Raw genomic sequence first — 16,073 nt, 5'->3', positions numbered from 1 at the left:
CAAAAAGCGCCGAGTCCCTGGGCGTTCCCCAGGAATCCTCAGCTTGCTGCCAGGACAGGGAAAGGAATTGCCACTGGAGATGCCTGAGAGAGATCAGGCTTCTAATTCCAGGATTGCAGTCCCAAACTAAGCAAAAGATATGGAAGTATCTCAGCTGCTGTGCTGCATCCATCCTTCTGCACAGGCAGATGTTGCCAGGATGAATTAAGAGATCGTTCTGTCCTTTTCTGTGCTGATTTTCCATGGTCCTTTTCCTCCAGAAATCAGCAGAGATACTAACAGGCCTTCAAAGAATAGCATTTAAGCTGTCTGTATTTGGGATTTTGGTAGGGAAGTGGCCCTTCTGGGAAAGTTGCACAGAAAAAGCTCCCAAAACCCTCGTGCTGTGTTTCCAGAAGGGAGATGGTTGTTTGAAAGCCTTGGCGTCATTGGCAAACAGGGGGTTTTGGGTGTAAAAACATGTTTGAAAATGTTCCCCAAACTGTAAAAGCTGTGCTGCTCCTCCCAACCCAAAATTACAGAGAAAATTTAATTTATTTCTCATTGAAATGCAAATCTCCACGCTTGGAATTCTCATTGATATTAGCAGGGCTTATGAGAAGAACACGGACGTTTTGTGTAGGATTATCATTGGGGTTTTTTTTAAAAAAGCAAGAGAGAGAGAAAGAGTTTTTTAGGCTTGTCCCATTGGCTGCATCATAAAGAAAGAGATTCTTGGGGGGAAGAAAAAAAGATTAGTATTTTAAATTAGCACAGCCCCCTGCAGTGCCAGAAACCCAAAGAGCGTCGTTTGGAGCAGAGAATCAGGTGATGACACAAATTCAACCAGCAAAAAAAATGGAGCTGGCCACAAGCTACCGCCCCTGCCAAATTCCCAAATGTCAAGTGACAGCAGGAGTGGAGACACACAAAATTAGCCTCTGAAATCATTCCTGTGGGGTGAATCTGAAGTCCCAGGAATGCTGCAAAAGGCGGTTTGTGCACGCTCTGCTCTTGGCTCCCTCGTTCCCAAGTCGGAGGAACCGTCTTGAAATCCCTGTGGGTTCCTACCAGAGGAACTCAGAGCAGGACCAGCTCCGTAATTTTCATCTCAGCCCTGTCCTTTTGACACAGCTCTGGCTATGACCAATCACAATCATCATTTTAAAAACCCCTCTTTCTCTCACACACACGGCTTATTCACAAAGATCATAATTTTTACCCGAGCAAGTGGAGCCTGGCCCGTGCCAAGAACAACACAGGAGTTAACAGGCCTGTAATTCTCACAACTTGGCACGTTCTTGGGTAGCAGGAGAGGCAGATTAGTGGGAAGCAGAACGAGATACCAGCAGGGAGGGGTGATGGGGCAGCCCAGGGTTCATCCAGCCCCGTTATCTTTCATGGGTGCTCCCCAGGTTAATGTTTTTAGCATCCCAGTGCAGGGATTTAAGAGGGGGACAGGGAGGTTTTTTCCCTCCACCAGTGCCCAGCTCCCTCTCATGTGCTGGGGGTGCTTGGCCTCCCTGTTCTGCTGACAAAGCACAAACTTCCTAATCTGCTCCTGGCAAAAGCAGGCTGGGAGCTGGGATGCTCAGGAACAGCCTCAGCCACTGCAGAACCTCAAATCCCTGAACACAGCACGTGGAGTTTGGGTTTTTAGGCAATCAGGAGACAGGGTTTGGGAGAATTGGGGTTCTTGGGTGAGGTGTTTTCTCTGGCCCAGTCCAATTTCTCCTCCTGAGGTGGAGATCACAGCAAGGACAGTGCTGGGAGTGGGAGAAGGGTCTGGCCCTCAGCCACTCGCAGAGGCTTTCAGTAAAGCACCCCTGGAGGTTATAAATAGCCCCCATGTAAAATGATCATCCTGAGGTTAAATGGGCTCAAACCAAAAACCTCCTGGTAAGAGAAAGGTGATGGTTTCTGAAGGGCAAGCCAGGAAACACGAGAGGAGGGAGCAGATCCTGCTTTCTCTAACTCAGGGTATTTCAGTGGCTCTGGCCTTGCCTGCCCCACTCAGATGGGGGCAGAGATTTGATCCCTGCCCATGCCTGTCCCCAGATGGGATGGACACAGGCAGCCCTGCACACAGCAGATCTCATTCCACTCGTGCTGCTCTGGGGGTGAAGAGGGTAACTCTGTGTTCACCCCCGTGGCTGTGATGAGAATCTGGCCCAGGCAGACCCCCATCACCATCCAGCTCTGCCTCCCTGGCTTCAGCTGAGCAGAGCCTGTGTGGAGGATTTGGCCCAATGCTTCTCTCCAGAGAGGTCTGGAAAATGTGAGTGTTTGCAATCCCAGCTGTGCCATCCCCGCAGCGAGACACCAAGCTGTCATTAGGATGCCTTGAAATGGTTCCTTATTACGGGGCACGCCAAGCCAGAGCCTTGCGTGCCTGCTACACTCCAGTTTTGCCTTTCAGCTTAAAAAAATAAAAAATCAAGTAGCTCTCCAGAAGTGAAGCAAGATGTTAAAGGGACTTCTGCTGTCTGCCTTCAGCTGCTTCCCAGGCCCCCCCTGGCTCAGGGGAGGTGGGCTGGTGACAGACACAGCCCCCAAATCTCTGGGTCCTCCCTTGCCCACATCTCAGGCTGAGCAGTTTTGTTCCCAGCGCAGCAGAGCAGGACCGCCCACGCTTGAGGTCTGTGGTGGAAACATCTTCCACCACTCAAAAGCAATTGTGTGCCTTGTCCATGGAGCATGGAGGGGCCTTGTGCTCATCAGGACAATTGCAAAGGGATTTTAGATCAGATCTCCTCAGTACCTGAGAGAGCTGTTTGGATTCATGCACTTCATGCTCCTCTACACACTCTTGTTTCTGCTCCAGAGAAGCCAAACTCCCTTTGACAGGGAGAACAGGGATTTCACAGGCAGGACAGTAAATGTCAGATCCTTTTGCAAGCCTCTCCTAGCCCCAGTGCCTGCTGAATGGTTTTTGGGAGACTCTGTGTTCATTAGTGAAGAGCTTCAGATCTCCTGATCTGAAATTTGCTCAGCTTCATTCCCAATCCATTACTTCAGGTCAGCTCAACATTTTTATCCTCAGCAGAATGCTTCATTGTATGCCTTTAAAATAAAGTCTTTCTCTCTCTTTTTCTTTTTAAATATACATTTTTAAAGTATTACATTACTTTTAAGAAGCCTCTTGGCATAGGCAGCAAGTGCCCCTTTGTTTCTGAAATGCAACGTGGCTGCTCTGAGGTTAAGTCCTGAATTATGTGCCCAGCAAATACACTGAATTGCTGCTTCCTAATCCCTGTCCAGATTGACTTATGGTTTCTTTAAAATATCCGTTTCTTAATGGATAAAAACATTCTACCACGGGCAGAGACTAAATTGTTTCCAAAGGAAGCTAGGCAAGCATTAGTGGGAAGAAAACATATTGTGGGATTCAGCTTCAGCCTCAAAGGAAGGAACACGCTCGAGATGGGTTTCCTGCCTGCTTTCAGGCCTCTGTGTCTATCTTTAAACTGCTTTTCTGCTCCTCTCCTTTACATTTGTGATGTCCCTGCAGTGAATTTGGCATGGAACAGTCACAGGTGAACCACAGAGCAGGAGTTTACCCCAGGATAGAGTCCAGGCACCCACAACCACTGTGTTTGTGTGGCTGTTCCCCAGCCACATCTCAGAGTGCTGCAGCCCTACAGAGCAGCAGGGATTCCCCTGGGGGTGCCATCCTGCCTGGGATTTTGCAGTTTGGGGTGGGCAGCCCCAGCCCGGGAGCCCCTGGAGCCCCCCGTGCCATCACCCCTCCGCAGTGGGATTCCCATGGCACACGCAGCCTGGCCCAAACCTGCTCGGCAGGCAAGGTGGTCTAGCTGCAGGCTGGGTTGTAAATCCAGCAGCTTCCTTTCATGTAGTCAGGGCTTGTTAATTTGTTTTAATACCCTTTGAATAACAGGTAAAGAGCGAGGCGCGGGCAGGGCGGAGGGAGCGGCTCCATCGCCGCTCAGCCCACCCAATTAGCACCGTTATTCATTAGCGGCGGGAGTGCGGGATGTGCCGGGCAGGGGGATCGGGCAGAGGGTCTGGGATGAGCCGGGATGTGCCGGAATCTGGGAGAGCTGGGCTTGTTTAGTCTAGCAAAGGGCAGGCGGGGAGCGGAGCTGACTGCTCTGTGTAAATACATCGAGGGGGTGAGCACTGCGAGGCAGAGGAGCTAATGTAAGCTCTGGAGAGCGCTGGACATGGGGCTGAACTGGTTCTGCATAAATCCACACTGGAATTAGGAGCAGGGTCCTGCCCAGGAGGATGGGTGCAGAGAATTGGAGCGTCCCAATGGAAGGGTTTGCAGAAGAGGTTGAGATGCAGTGCATGATCCATCCAGCTGGGAATACCTGGGAATTTCCCTGCCCTGCTGCTGCCTGCTGTATTCGGGGTGGGAGATCTGGGTTTGTGCTGCTCAAAGGGTGGGTTTGGGGCTGCGTGTGTGTGTGCACAGCAGCACACGCTGTGCGGGGAGAATCACAAAAGTGAGCAGCAAACGTGCTTGGCAGTGTTGAGGTGGTGCCTGACGATGCTGTGATAAGGACCTGTAGGGTGTTGTGTTTTGGTTTGGGGTTTGCATTTTCTGTCAGGCTCTGCAGAGGAAGTCCGTGCACCCAGTTTGTGAGCTGGTTCTATCAGATACAGAGCACTGCTCCATGGGCGTGTAACAACGGATGCTGTTCACACCCTCCTTTTTTTTTTTCAACACCTCCCCTCCTCCCCCAAAATATATTTTGCTCTATTTTACGTAGGCTGGGAGGAAGGGGCCGTTTTCTTTTTTAGCTGGCTCTGAGTTGGAAACAAATGAACTTGTTAACATAGGTGACAGAGGCGTGAGAGCGTGCCTGCACGCGTGGGTGGGGAGGAGAGCGGCGCCTTCTCTAGAGATGAGCTGGGCCTTCAGCTGCATCTCCTGCACCTTCCCATGGAGATCCTCTCCTGCTCCTGGCCTTCTCCGTGCTCCCTCATGGAGTTATTGCCACCAGGGGAAGGAAGTGGAGAGGGGACAAAGATCAGAGAAATACTCAGAGACGGCTTGGAGGTCCAAGAGTGACAGAAACGAGCAGAGTAAAAAGAGCCAGAGGTACATCCAGAGTGGGAATGTCTGTCCCCACTCATCACACACGAGCTGGTTGTTATATACAGAAGCACGAAGTATCATTAGTGTTTACATTGTCAATCACTGTGCAGTAAGACAGGAAAGGAGGGCTTTTTCCCCTGAGGTAGATTTTTCATAACAATTTTGCAAGGCACACATATGCGTAGAATTAGAACAGTGATCTACAGCCAGGCTGAAGATATTTTATATTCTATACACTTGGAGAGTGCCACACTATCAAGTTCCCTTTCAATTCCCTTTATTCTCTGCGTGTCTCGCACACTGTGAGTTATTTATTGTGTAACATCCACACAAGCTCAGGTTTATTGCTGACTGGGTTCCTCAGCCGCCGCGTGCTCCCCACATCTCTAAGGTGGGACCTGGTGGTGTCTGGGCTGCTGAGGAGCTGCTCAGGTTCCACACGTCGCTGCCTGGCCCCAGACAATCTGATAATGATGGTCTTGCTGTACACCAGGCTCCAGGGCTGTGCTCTGCCACGTGCCTGGGCTGGGCTGCTTGTCTGGCTACCACTGCAGCTCTGAAGAGGTCCTGGCATTGATTTTGCTGCCCTGTCTCCCCTCCGGGCAGAGCAGGTGTGTTCCTGGGTCAGGAGGTAGCAGCACCCACTGCTCCTCTGCGATGGAGGCACATCAATCCCTAAAACCATCTGCAGGGCCCATTGCCTCATCTCCTCAAAGGCTTCCAGGGAGCTCAGAGCAGATCCACCAGCCCTGACCCCACCAGGGTGCAGGGACCAGTTCCACTCCATCCCAAACCCACTGTGGTCTGAAGGGAGGCGGCTGAACACACCCAGAGAAACCTCTGTGGCTGGCAACCTCAGGAACCAGCCCTCCCACCTCCTGGCCAGCCCTTGCCACCCTGACCCAGCCAAGGTCTGGCTGCCATCAGGGGCATCTCTTTGCATTTATCTCCTGGCCACCCACCCAAGGAAAGACCTGTATTGTCCCCGAGGTGGGGAGAGAGCTGCTGTGTCACTGCAGAGCTGTTGTTTTATCTGGAAAGGGGCTGAGCAGCTTTCAAAGCATTTTCCTATCCAGCCTCACGTGTTGGGGGAGGACTTGGGGGTCCTCAAAAGGTGCAAATTGCAGCTGCACAATTAAATCATGGGGTGTGTCCCGGCCTCTGCGGTCCCAGGGCAGCTCAGCCCTAAGGAGGAGACAGTGGCATTACTAATCAGGGCTTTGACCTTTACATGGCTTTTATTTAATACACATTCCACACTTCCCCAAACTCCCATCCAAAACATTGACATTTCCGCTGATAGATTGGGTCAGATTTTGGAGTAGTTGGGGGACTCAATTCACTCTTACAATGGTTAAATTCTTACAGCTAAATGGGCTTATTCAGTTAGTGCAGCAGCTGGTGTGATTTCGAGAAGAAAATAAACATTTCCTTCAAATATTTTGATTGGCAACTGGACAACTGAAGTACTCAAGCTCGGATTGCCAGGGTCCAAAAAAGCAAATGGGGGCTGGACGGCGAGTAAGCGAGGGAAAACCGTAGTAAATCCTGGGAGGCAGCACTACGGAGCAATGTGTGTGAGATGTGCTGGGGAAGGGGACAGCAAGACGGGGTTTTAAAGGCCATTTTCAGCTGTGATTCCAAAGGGAATGTGGGGTCTGAGGGTGAAGCTTCACCCACTCCTTGTTCCCTGGCTCTGCTCAGCAGCCGCTGGCTCCAGTTGCTGTTTGATCCCGGCTGTGACGGGGCTTTTGCTGCTGAGTTAGGTGGTTATGGAGGGCGGTAATGGCCATGTTTTGTTTGGATCTCGCTGGGGTTGTTTCAGTGGAGATTTCCTCGGATGTGGGGCAGGGGCTGGGGTGGTGTGGCTCTGATTTAAGACAGCCAGGATGGAGGGACAGCCCTGAGGTGAAGGAGATGGGATGGAGAGAAAACCTTGAGGGGAGAATGAGATGGAGGGGAAACCCTGAGGTGAAGGAGATGGGATGGAGAGAAAACCTTGAGGGGAGAACGAGATGGAGAGGAAACCCTGAGGCGTAGGAGATGGGATGGAGAGGAAACCCTGAAGTGAAAGAGATGGGATGGAGAGGAAACCTTGAGGGAAGGACAAGATGGAGAGGAAACCCTGAGGTGATGGAGCCGGGATGGAGGAGATGCTGAGTTGAGGGTGCTGAGCTGCAGAGACAGTGGTGAAGTGAAGGAGACGGGATGGAGGGACAGCCTGGAGGTGAAGGACATGGGACAGAGGGGAGCCCTGAGGCACGGACAAGATGGAGGGAAAACCCTGAGGTGAAGGACACAGGATGGAGAGGCAGCCCTGATGTAAGTGGCACAGGATAGAAGAAAGGCCTGAGGTGAAGGACATAGGCCAGTGGGCGCCTTGAGGCAAGGACCAAGATGGAGAGGAAACCCTGAGGTGAAGGACACGGGACAGAGGGGCTGCCTTGAGGTGAGGACCAAGATGGAGGCGCAGCCCTCACGTGAAGGACATGAGATAGAGGAAAGCCCTGAGGCGAGGACACCAAGATGGAGGCGCATCCCTGAGGTGAAAGGACACAGCAGCAAGCCCTGAGATGAAGAACACAGGACAGAGAGGAGCTCCGGGGCGAGGGAGAGGACACGGAGACATCCCCGAGGGGGCGGCGAGACCCGGCCGCCTCCTCCCGCCTCCTCCCGCCCCTTTCCCGCCTCCTCCCGCTGCCCGCCGGGCGCCCCCTGCCGCCTCAGCCGGCCCGGGCCCACCGCGGGTTTGGGGTTTTTTTGCGTAGTTTTGGGGTTTATTTGTAACCCGAGACTGGTCAGGGAAAGCTGGAGCTTCATTCTGGGCCATACTTAGAGGCCAAAGCGGGCGGGGGTGAAAGCGAGCTGGTCGCGGCCGCCTCATGGCTGCGGATTCCGCCTGAGGGGTTGGCACTGAGGGTTTCGCTTTTTGCCGATCCAAACTGGCAGCTCGGCGCTGAACCCCTGGCCAGAGCTCCCTCTGTGCCCACCCGAGTGTCTCCAGACCCTCACCGAGCCCTGTCTGTCACACACAGCCCCTAATTAACAATCTTACCTGCTCTAAATTAATAGCAGGGAACCCACTGCCAAACGGTGCAAGTTCAGGCCAACAAAACCTAGCCTCTTAAAAAAAAAAAAAACAAACCTCTTTGAGTGCATTATAGAGGAAAAGGGAAATGTGCCCTGAGCGCTCAGGTTGGATTTCCATTTGCATTTTACGGAATATTATTTATGGAGCTGTGAAAAGGAGCGCAGTGTGGTTGCCATCGGGGAAGGCAGCAGAAATTTGGGTGTTTTGGGGGGTTTGGAGCTGCTTTTTCTCAGTGCAGGGTTGCTGAGTTGTTCTGGTTTAGGGTAAATTTGGGAAAAAAATTTTTGAATGGGGTTTCTTTAGGAAACAGATTTAAGCAGTTCTTTCCTTAACTAGTTTGAGGAAATATTTTCTCGGAGAGAAGCGGGAAGAAAACCCTGTTTATTTAACAGGCAAAGCACTTTTTAGCACTAAAATTCTAAGTAACAAAACCTTTTGCTGTTCTGAAGAGATCACAAATTTAGAAGAGTTTTTTTTTTGTGGTTTATTCACAGTCTGGTTTATTCAATTTGTTATTAGTTTTTTCAGTGCTGGGAGATGCTGCAGCCCAGGCCAGGCTCTGGCAGGTCACGGGTGCAACCTCCCAGCGCTTTTTTGGGTTTTTAATTCAGAGCAGGTTTGAACAATTGTCCTAATCTCAAACTATGATGCTGCTGCATTTCCACCAGCACTGCGTGGCTGCCTCTCACAGATCCATCTCCCAACCTCAGCTCCCAGGGATTCAGATGGGCTCAGGGAGGCTGAAATCACCTTTGGGATATTTTTTTCCCACCTCTGTGGTTTTTTTTCCAGCCGGCCCAGCACGGAGGGGGCGCTTTGCAGTGCCGGGTGTGTGCGGAGCCGTGGGTTTGGGACAGCTTTGAGCTGCTCCTCTCTTATCTCAGCCCCAAAGCCACAGCCACGTTCACAAAGCAGGTGCTGCCCCACCTTTCCCCTCGGTGGAGCCTGCGTGGGAAGGCAGGCGCTGCTGGGCGCCCGCAAAACGCCTGCGGGGCAGGGAGGAAGGCAGGGAGGATCCTCCCCTTCTCCTGAAACACTCACCTGGCATCAGAAGGTTCACATCAAATCCCCTCCGTACCTGCTCCTCCAGAGCGTGCCCGTGTCGCTGGGTAGCTGTAAGGGATTGAATCAAGTGTTTTCTCCTGGGGAAATGCTTCAGGGCCTGGAATGCCAGCTCTGAGAGTTTGAAAATGCTTCATTGGAATAAACAGATCTGAAACACACGCCCCTGTGCATGCAGAGCAGCCACACAATCCTCTGGATGTGTGTTTGCATCTCCAAAAACAACAGGTGTGTTTAGCATACTCACCTCATGGCTTCTTGCTCTGAGGGATACAAATCCAGATGATGTGATCAAAAAAAGGCTCCAGCAGAGGAGAAAGGCCCTGCTTTTAACAAAAGGAAAATAGAGCAGGTCTGAAGGACAGGGATTTCACTTCTCTCCTTGCAGAGCAAACCTCATTTCTCTCTGCTTGGATGCACCAAGGGCAGAGGCTCCTGGGCTCTGTCTCAGCCTTGGCACAGCCGAGGGAGCCACGGGAATGCCTCCAGCTCCCCAAAGGAGCTTCTGCTGTGGATTCCCACCTCTAACCTGGGCTTCCTGCAGGAGCAGGGGATCCAAAGCCAAGATCCCTTCCCAGTTCCAAGCCAGCTGCGACCCCCTTTGGGCTTAGACCCTCCAGGAAAAGGCGTGGGGGGCTCTGTTATCCAACAGAGCTGGCGACCATCCCCACCACACTGCCCCCAGCCTCCCTTCCCCCAGCACAGAGCCTGAATTTCTCACTCTCCTTATCCTCTTGGAAGGAGAAAAATACACAGAGAACTCAAGCAGAGGGATACTGTGGCTCCTGGCTTGGGAGTTTTCAGCTGTGTGTTTATCAGCTCCATCCCCTGATGGTATCAGCACGAACAGGCCACCCACAAGAAGGCTTAGCAGGCTGGTCTGGGCTCCAGCTTTTCCTGCCTGTCTCCGTGTGTGTGTGTGTGTATACAGCAGGGATGGATGATCCCAGCCCCGGCCGTCTGGGGCCTGCCTCCATTTATTTACTACACAGCTGATGTCATGGCTAAACATCTTTTTTCTGTGTTTATGGGGTGTGCTGCTTTAATCTGCCCGAGATGAATAGACCCCTAAGAGAAGTCAGCTTAGCCGTGTCCCTTCTTGGATAGGAAACAACAAATTTCGGGACAGGAAATGGGAGCAACTTAAACAAAACGGGTTTAGGGATTTTTATTTAAGTCCCTCAGTGTAGCTGCCAGGGCTAGGATGGTTCTAGCTTCAGGCTGCTATGGGAGTTCAGATAGCTGGCCCCTGAGGCAGCTTTATTTAAGGGTTCTACCAGCAAAATCCGGATACATAGCATAGCAAGGTTTTTTTATAGGGTTTAGGGGGATTGAGATGCTAACCGGTAAAATTATAAATTGAGAACTATCCAATTGCTTTAAGATTCTAGGTGAGAAAAGACCAATCATCTAGTAAAGTTAAAGACCAACAGAAATCCTAAATGATAATAAAAGTTTCAGTAAGGGGAGTGAACATTTCTCCCCAAAAGTTTCATTGTCTCAGGGTATGAAATCCCAGGGGCCCTTTTCAGGGACAGTTGTATCATCCACACCTCTGCTCTTTCCAAGAGGTGCTTTCCTCCTAATTCCTTGGGAACACTCTAACACCCCCTGTCCAGTTCCATGTGGTATATCAGTGAAATACACCCTCTCCTGTCCAGTTCCATGTGGTATATAAATGAAATACACCAAACCCCCCGTCAGTTCCATGTGGTATATCAGTGAAATACAACAACCCATCCTGTCCAGTTCCATGGTATATCAGTAAAATACAACCCCTCCTGTCCAGTTCCATGTGGTATATCAGTGAAATACAACAACCCCTCTTGTCAGTTCCATGTGGTATATCAATGAAATACACCCCCTCCTGTCCAGTTCCATGGTATATCAGTGAAATAAACCCCTTCTGTCAGTTCCATGTGGTATATCAGTAAAATACAACAACCCCCCTGTCAGTTCCATGTGGTATATCAGTGAAATACAACAACCCTCCCCCGTCAGTTCCATGTGGTATATCAGTGAAATACACCAACCCTCCCCCATCAGTTCCATGTGGTATATCAGTGAAATAAACCCCTTCTGTCAGTTCCATGTGGTATATCAGTAAAATACACCAACCCTCCCCCGTCAGTTCCATGTGGTATATCAGTGAAATACACCAACCCTCCCCCGTCAGTTCCATGTGGTAAATCAGTGAAATACACCAACCCTCCCCCGTCAGTTCCATGTGGTAAATCAGTGAAATAAACCCCTTCTGTCAGTTCCATGTGGTATATCAGTGAAATACACCCCTCCTGTCAGTTCCATGTGGTATATCAGTGAAATAAACCCCTCCTGTCTGTTCCATGTGGTATATCAGTGAAATAAACCCCTCCTGTCTGTTCCATGTGGTATATCAGTGAAATACACCCCCTCCTGTCCCGCAGGCACGTCAGAGCTGAGCCCCTTCTCGGACCCGCGGCAGTTCGAGCGCTCCTTCCCGGCGCTGCCGGCGCTGACCGAGACGCGTTTCTCCGACCCGCGGATGCATTACCCCGGCGCCATGTCCGCCGCCTTCCCCTACACCGCCACCCCCTCGGCCACGGGCATCGGCGGCATCAGCATGAGCGGCATGCCCACCGCCACCCGCTTCCACCACACCTACCTGCCGCCGCCCTACCCCAGCTCCACGCAGAACCAGAGCGGGCCCTTCCAGGCCAACCCCTCTCCCTACCACTTGTACTACGGGACGTCCTCGGGCTCCTACCAGTTCTCCATGGTGGCCGGGGGCGAGCGCTCGCCCACCCGCATGCTGTCGTCGTGCAGCAGCGCCTCGGCGGGGAACAGCCTGATGGGCGCGGGGCTGGGCGCGCAGAGCGACGGCGTGGACGCGGACGGCAGCCACAGCAATTCCCCCACGGCCATGAGCACCACGGGCAGGATGGATGAGTCGGTCTGGAGACCCTACTGAGGAGCAGCTCGGCTGGGCAGCGAGGGCTTTAACGGCGTGTGGGAGCCACCAAGGGAAAAGGTAAACCAAAGTCTTCCAAAGGATCCTCTGCATGCAAACATCGAGCCAAGATGGACCGAGACCTTCGTTACATTTCAAGGTGAACGCCCGCGAGGCTTGAATGTGTCGCTTGATGTGGTTCCTTCCATGTGTTTTAGGTATGTGGATTGTACATAGGGGAAAAAAAAACCAAAAACCAAGGACGTGTGGAATCAGATGTTTGGTACTTGCAGAACACTTCTCGTTCATCTCACTTGCACCTCTTCCCCACACAAAGCATTCAGAAGTGAGGAGAATCTCACCCTTCCTCTGCAAAATGGTTCAGAGAAGAGAAAACACCACGGAGTCATCTGAGCCATGTCTCTGCCAGTGCAAGAGGACTGAACTTTAAAAAAAAAAAAAGGAGAAAAAAAATAAAAAACCCCATTGCCTCCTGTCCTTCTCTCCCTGCTGGTGAAGGGTCCCTGAGCACCAAAGAGCAGTGGGGTTTGCAGCACAGCCAGGGGCACTGGGGCTCAGTCAGCCACGTGAACAAGAGCTGTGATGTGATTATTGTTATTATTTGGTGACGACAGAAGTTGTATTGTTCCTTTTGCTGTCACTGTTGTCATTTGTCAATCAGTAACGTGGCTGACCCAGGCCTGGCTCATCCCCTCCATGTTTACACACCAGATGTACTTTTTACAGAGATGTTTTTGTTTGTTTGCTCTCTTGTCCTGACCTCACCGTTCAGCTCTTTCTCCCCTTAGCAAACCTCAGTGCTGGTGGCTGGAGTGAAGGCGGCATTCAGGACAATCTGAGATGTTTAAGATGCACTTCCAAGGGGCTCAGGAGCCTTTGGCACGGCCTTGCCACCGTTCTCCAGGTGTTCCTTCCATCCCCTCCGAGTGGTAAAGCATCACAATTCTGTTCTGGTCCTTTCCCATGTTCTCACCTAGAGAGGATTGACACAATTTCTTATTTTGACTCACATGTGTCAGTTCATCCTGAAAGCTCTGACATCTGCAGGAAGGAGCAGTTTCCACTCCTGGTGGAGGCAATGCTGTGAATTGATGCTGTGCAGCCTTTTCCATCCCCTCACCCTCCTGTCCTTCCCCCAGGTGACCCCAGGTGAGCACAGGGATCTCCTGTAGAGGAATAAAATGAAGAGGGGACACTCCAGGTGGCACTGGTGGCGGTGGCATCGGGTGGCATTTGCAGGAATTGCAGGAACAAGCACCACACACGCTCAGAGTTTACACCAAGGAGATTGCACCACACAGGGCCAGGGTGGGGGCTGTGGGCTCCTCCAAGGCCAGCTTAGGGTGGCTGTGATGCACAGCACAGGGATTGTCACCTCCTGCAGGCTGGCTGTGCCCTCTGCTGGCACGGGAACTGGGGCTGGATTCAGGATTCCTGGTGCTGGCAGGACTGGGGGGGCACACAGAGCACAGCCCCAGTGCCACCACCTACCACGCCTTTCTCCTCCCATTTCTCCCATAAACACCAGAAAACCGATCCCCCAGAGCTGCCCTGCTGGCCCCTGTGCCTCACCACACTGTCCCAGCCTTGTCACCTGTCCCCAGCCTTGTCACCTGTCCCCAGCTCCCAGCTGGCAGCCGGTCACCCTCAGCACAGAGGCTGCGATTGCACTACCACGGCTCCTGCTGCCCTGGAGAGCTGCCATGACCACTGAGCTCCACAAGCAACCAACAACAACTCTTGTCAGGAATAATAATAATAATAATGATGATGCTAATAATGATAATAATATTTTTTTTTAAAATGCCTTACCCCAGCAAAACTGCAACCTCCACTTGCCTTAGTGCTGGCGCTGGAGCTGGGCAGGGCAGCCTGCCCTGTGTTCTGCTGCCTTTTTGCATTTGTCATCCCATCCCACTGGTTGAAAGCACAAAGGAAACAAGGCATTCGTAGCTGTAGGTTAATTTAAGACTGTTTGTAGCGAGTTTTAAAAGAGAAAATAATTAAAAGAATGGCAACGATGTTGTTTTTATGACATATTGTCATGTGAAGGTGTAAATAGATGCACCTCTGTTGTATGCAAATGGTCACGAGACAGGCCAATGTTTTTTGCTTTGCACTATAATTTGCTTTTTTTTTTTTAAAAAAAAGAAGATGCACAATCGCTTGTACAGTAAAGCCCCTTTGTCTGGCTCACAGAATATTTAACTATAAAATCTAATTTTTGGTCTTATTTGTTATAATAATATAATTCTTAAATGTGTTGAAGGATACGATTCTTAATAATGCTTCTAATACTTGTATGTGCAGGGTAAAATAACACCAGACTAAGGAGACGAGATTAGAGATCTTTGTAGATAAAGAAGGCTAAAGTTGTTGGGTTTTTTAATGGTGTCTTATGATGGACATTAAAAAAAAAAAAAGCTAGTGATACCAAAAAAATGTGGTTATTTCTGTAATACCCCAGCCCTACTTGAAGGTAACGCCCTATATTTAATATGTAGCCCAATTTTTAACCTGTAGCACTTGTCACTGGGGAGGGGGGAGGTGGGGAGGGGGAGAGGAAGAGGAGGCTCTGCTCCTGAAGCTGTGCCTGGAGGAGTGTCCTGGGGACAGAGCCAGGGCTGGGGGACAGCTCTGCTTTTCTGGGGTGGGCTCATTTCTGCTCCGCTGGCCGTGGCCGTGTAATAATCCTGTCAATGACATGTGGAACAATAAACGAATGGTTACAATGGCCCCGCTGCCTCCCGCCTGTCACTTCTCGCCGGGGGTCGTGCCCGGGCGGGGGGCTCCTCCCGCTGCTCTTTCCCTGTCCCGGGGCACGGGGGGCTCCTCCCGCTGCTCTTTCCCTGTCCTGGTACAAAGGAAGGTTCCTCCCGCTGCTCTTTCCCTGTCCCGGGGCACGGGGGGCTCCTCCCGCTGCTCTTTCTCCAGGTTCTGATTTTCGGCTCATTCAGAGCACCCCGGAACCAAATTTGGGTTGTGGCTTTTGGCCACAATTTGGCACTACAAGGAGGTCCACGGCAGGGCAGGCAAAGGTGGGATGACCTGAGCTCCCTGAAATCCCATTTAAATCCGTTCAGATGGGTGTAGAACCCTCCCCAAAATCCCATTTAAACCTCTCCAGAGGGGGTGTAGAACCCTTCCCGAAATCCCATTTAAACCTCTCCAGAGGGGTGTAGAACCCTTCCCGAAATCCCATTTAAACCTCTCCAGAGGGGTGTAGAACCCTTCCCAAAACCCCATTTAAACCTCTCCAGAGGGGTGTAGAACCCTCTCCAAAATCCCCTTTAAGCTCCAGAGGAGTGTAGAACCCTCTCCAAAATCCCCTTTAAGCTCCAGAGGGGTGTAGAACCCTCCCCAAAATCCCATTTAAATATGTCCAGAGGGGTGTAGAACCCTCCCCAAAATCCCCTTTAAGCTCCAGAGGGGTGTAGAACCCTCCCCAAAATCCCCTTTAAGCTCCAGAGGGGTGTAGAACCCTCCCCAAAATCCCATTTAAACCTCTCCAGAGGGGTGTAGAACCCTCCCCAAAATCCCCTTTAAGCTCCAGAGGGCTCTGGAGCGCTCCCTCCCCGGGCAGCCCTGGCGGGGCCATCGCTGCATCCCAGCCCCGCATCCCCTCCCTGCCCTCCTCCCGCCAGCGCCGTCCCCAGCCCCAAAATCTCCGCTCAAATCCAGCAGCACCCGAACGGTGCGAGCCCAGACCCCTCAGCACTCAGCGCTCAGAACCCAAATGAGAGCTGAAAGGCAAAAATAAAAAGATCCCAGCTCACAACGGGACCCGCTGCCAGGAATTATCCGCGCCGGAATTATTCATGAGCCCGGGGCAGGAGCGCCGGGACCATTCTCAGAGCTCTGCCTCCCCTCTGCAGCATCTCCGTTTGCGTGGAAAGAGAGGGGGGAAAAATTTAAAAAAAAAAAAA

At 51.6% G+C, this 16,073-nt stretch overlaps 1 protein-coding gene across 1 annotated transcript in view; it reads left to right on the top strand.

Moving 5' to 3' along the window:
- Positions 1-13,740, top strand: part of RUNX3 (RUNX family transcription factor 3) — a 37,306-nt gene extending 23,566 nt beyond the window's left edge. The window contains exon 5 of the mRNA XM_079325523.1: positions 11,624-13,740. Within this exon, the coding sequence (XP_079181649.1) occupies positions 11,624-12,147 (524 nt within the window). The 3' untranslated portion in view covers positions 12,148-13,740. The remainder of the gene's footprint in view (positions 1-11,623) is intronic.
- The last annotated feature ends 2,333 nt before the right edge of the window (positions 13,741-16,073 follow it).

The sequence above is a fragment of the Erithacus rubecula genome, assembly GCF_903797595.1.
Source record: "Erithacus rubecula genome assembly, chromosome: 23".
In the NCBI taxonomy this organism is placed as follows: domain Eukaryota; kingdom Metazoa; phylum Chordata; class Aves; order Passeriformes; family Muscicapidae; genus Erithacus; species Erithacus rubecula.
Note: the sequence above shows the minus strand (reverse complement) of the source record. Positions and strands in the feature narration are given on the sequence as shown.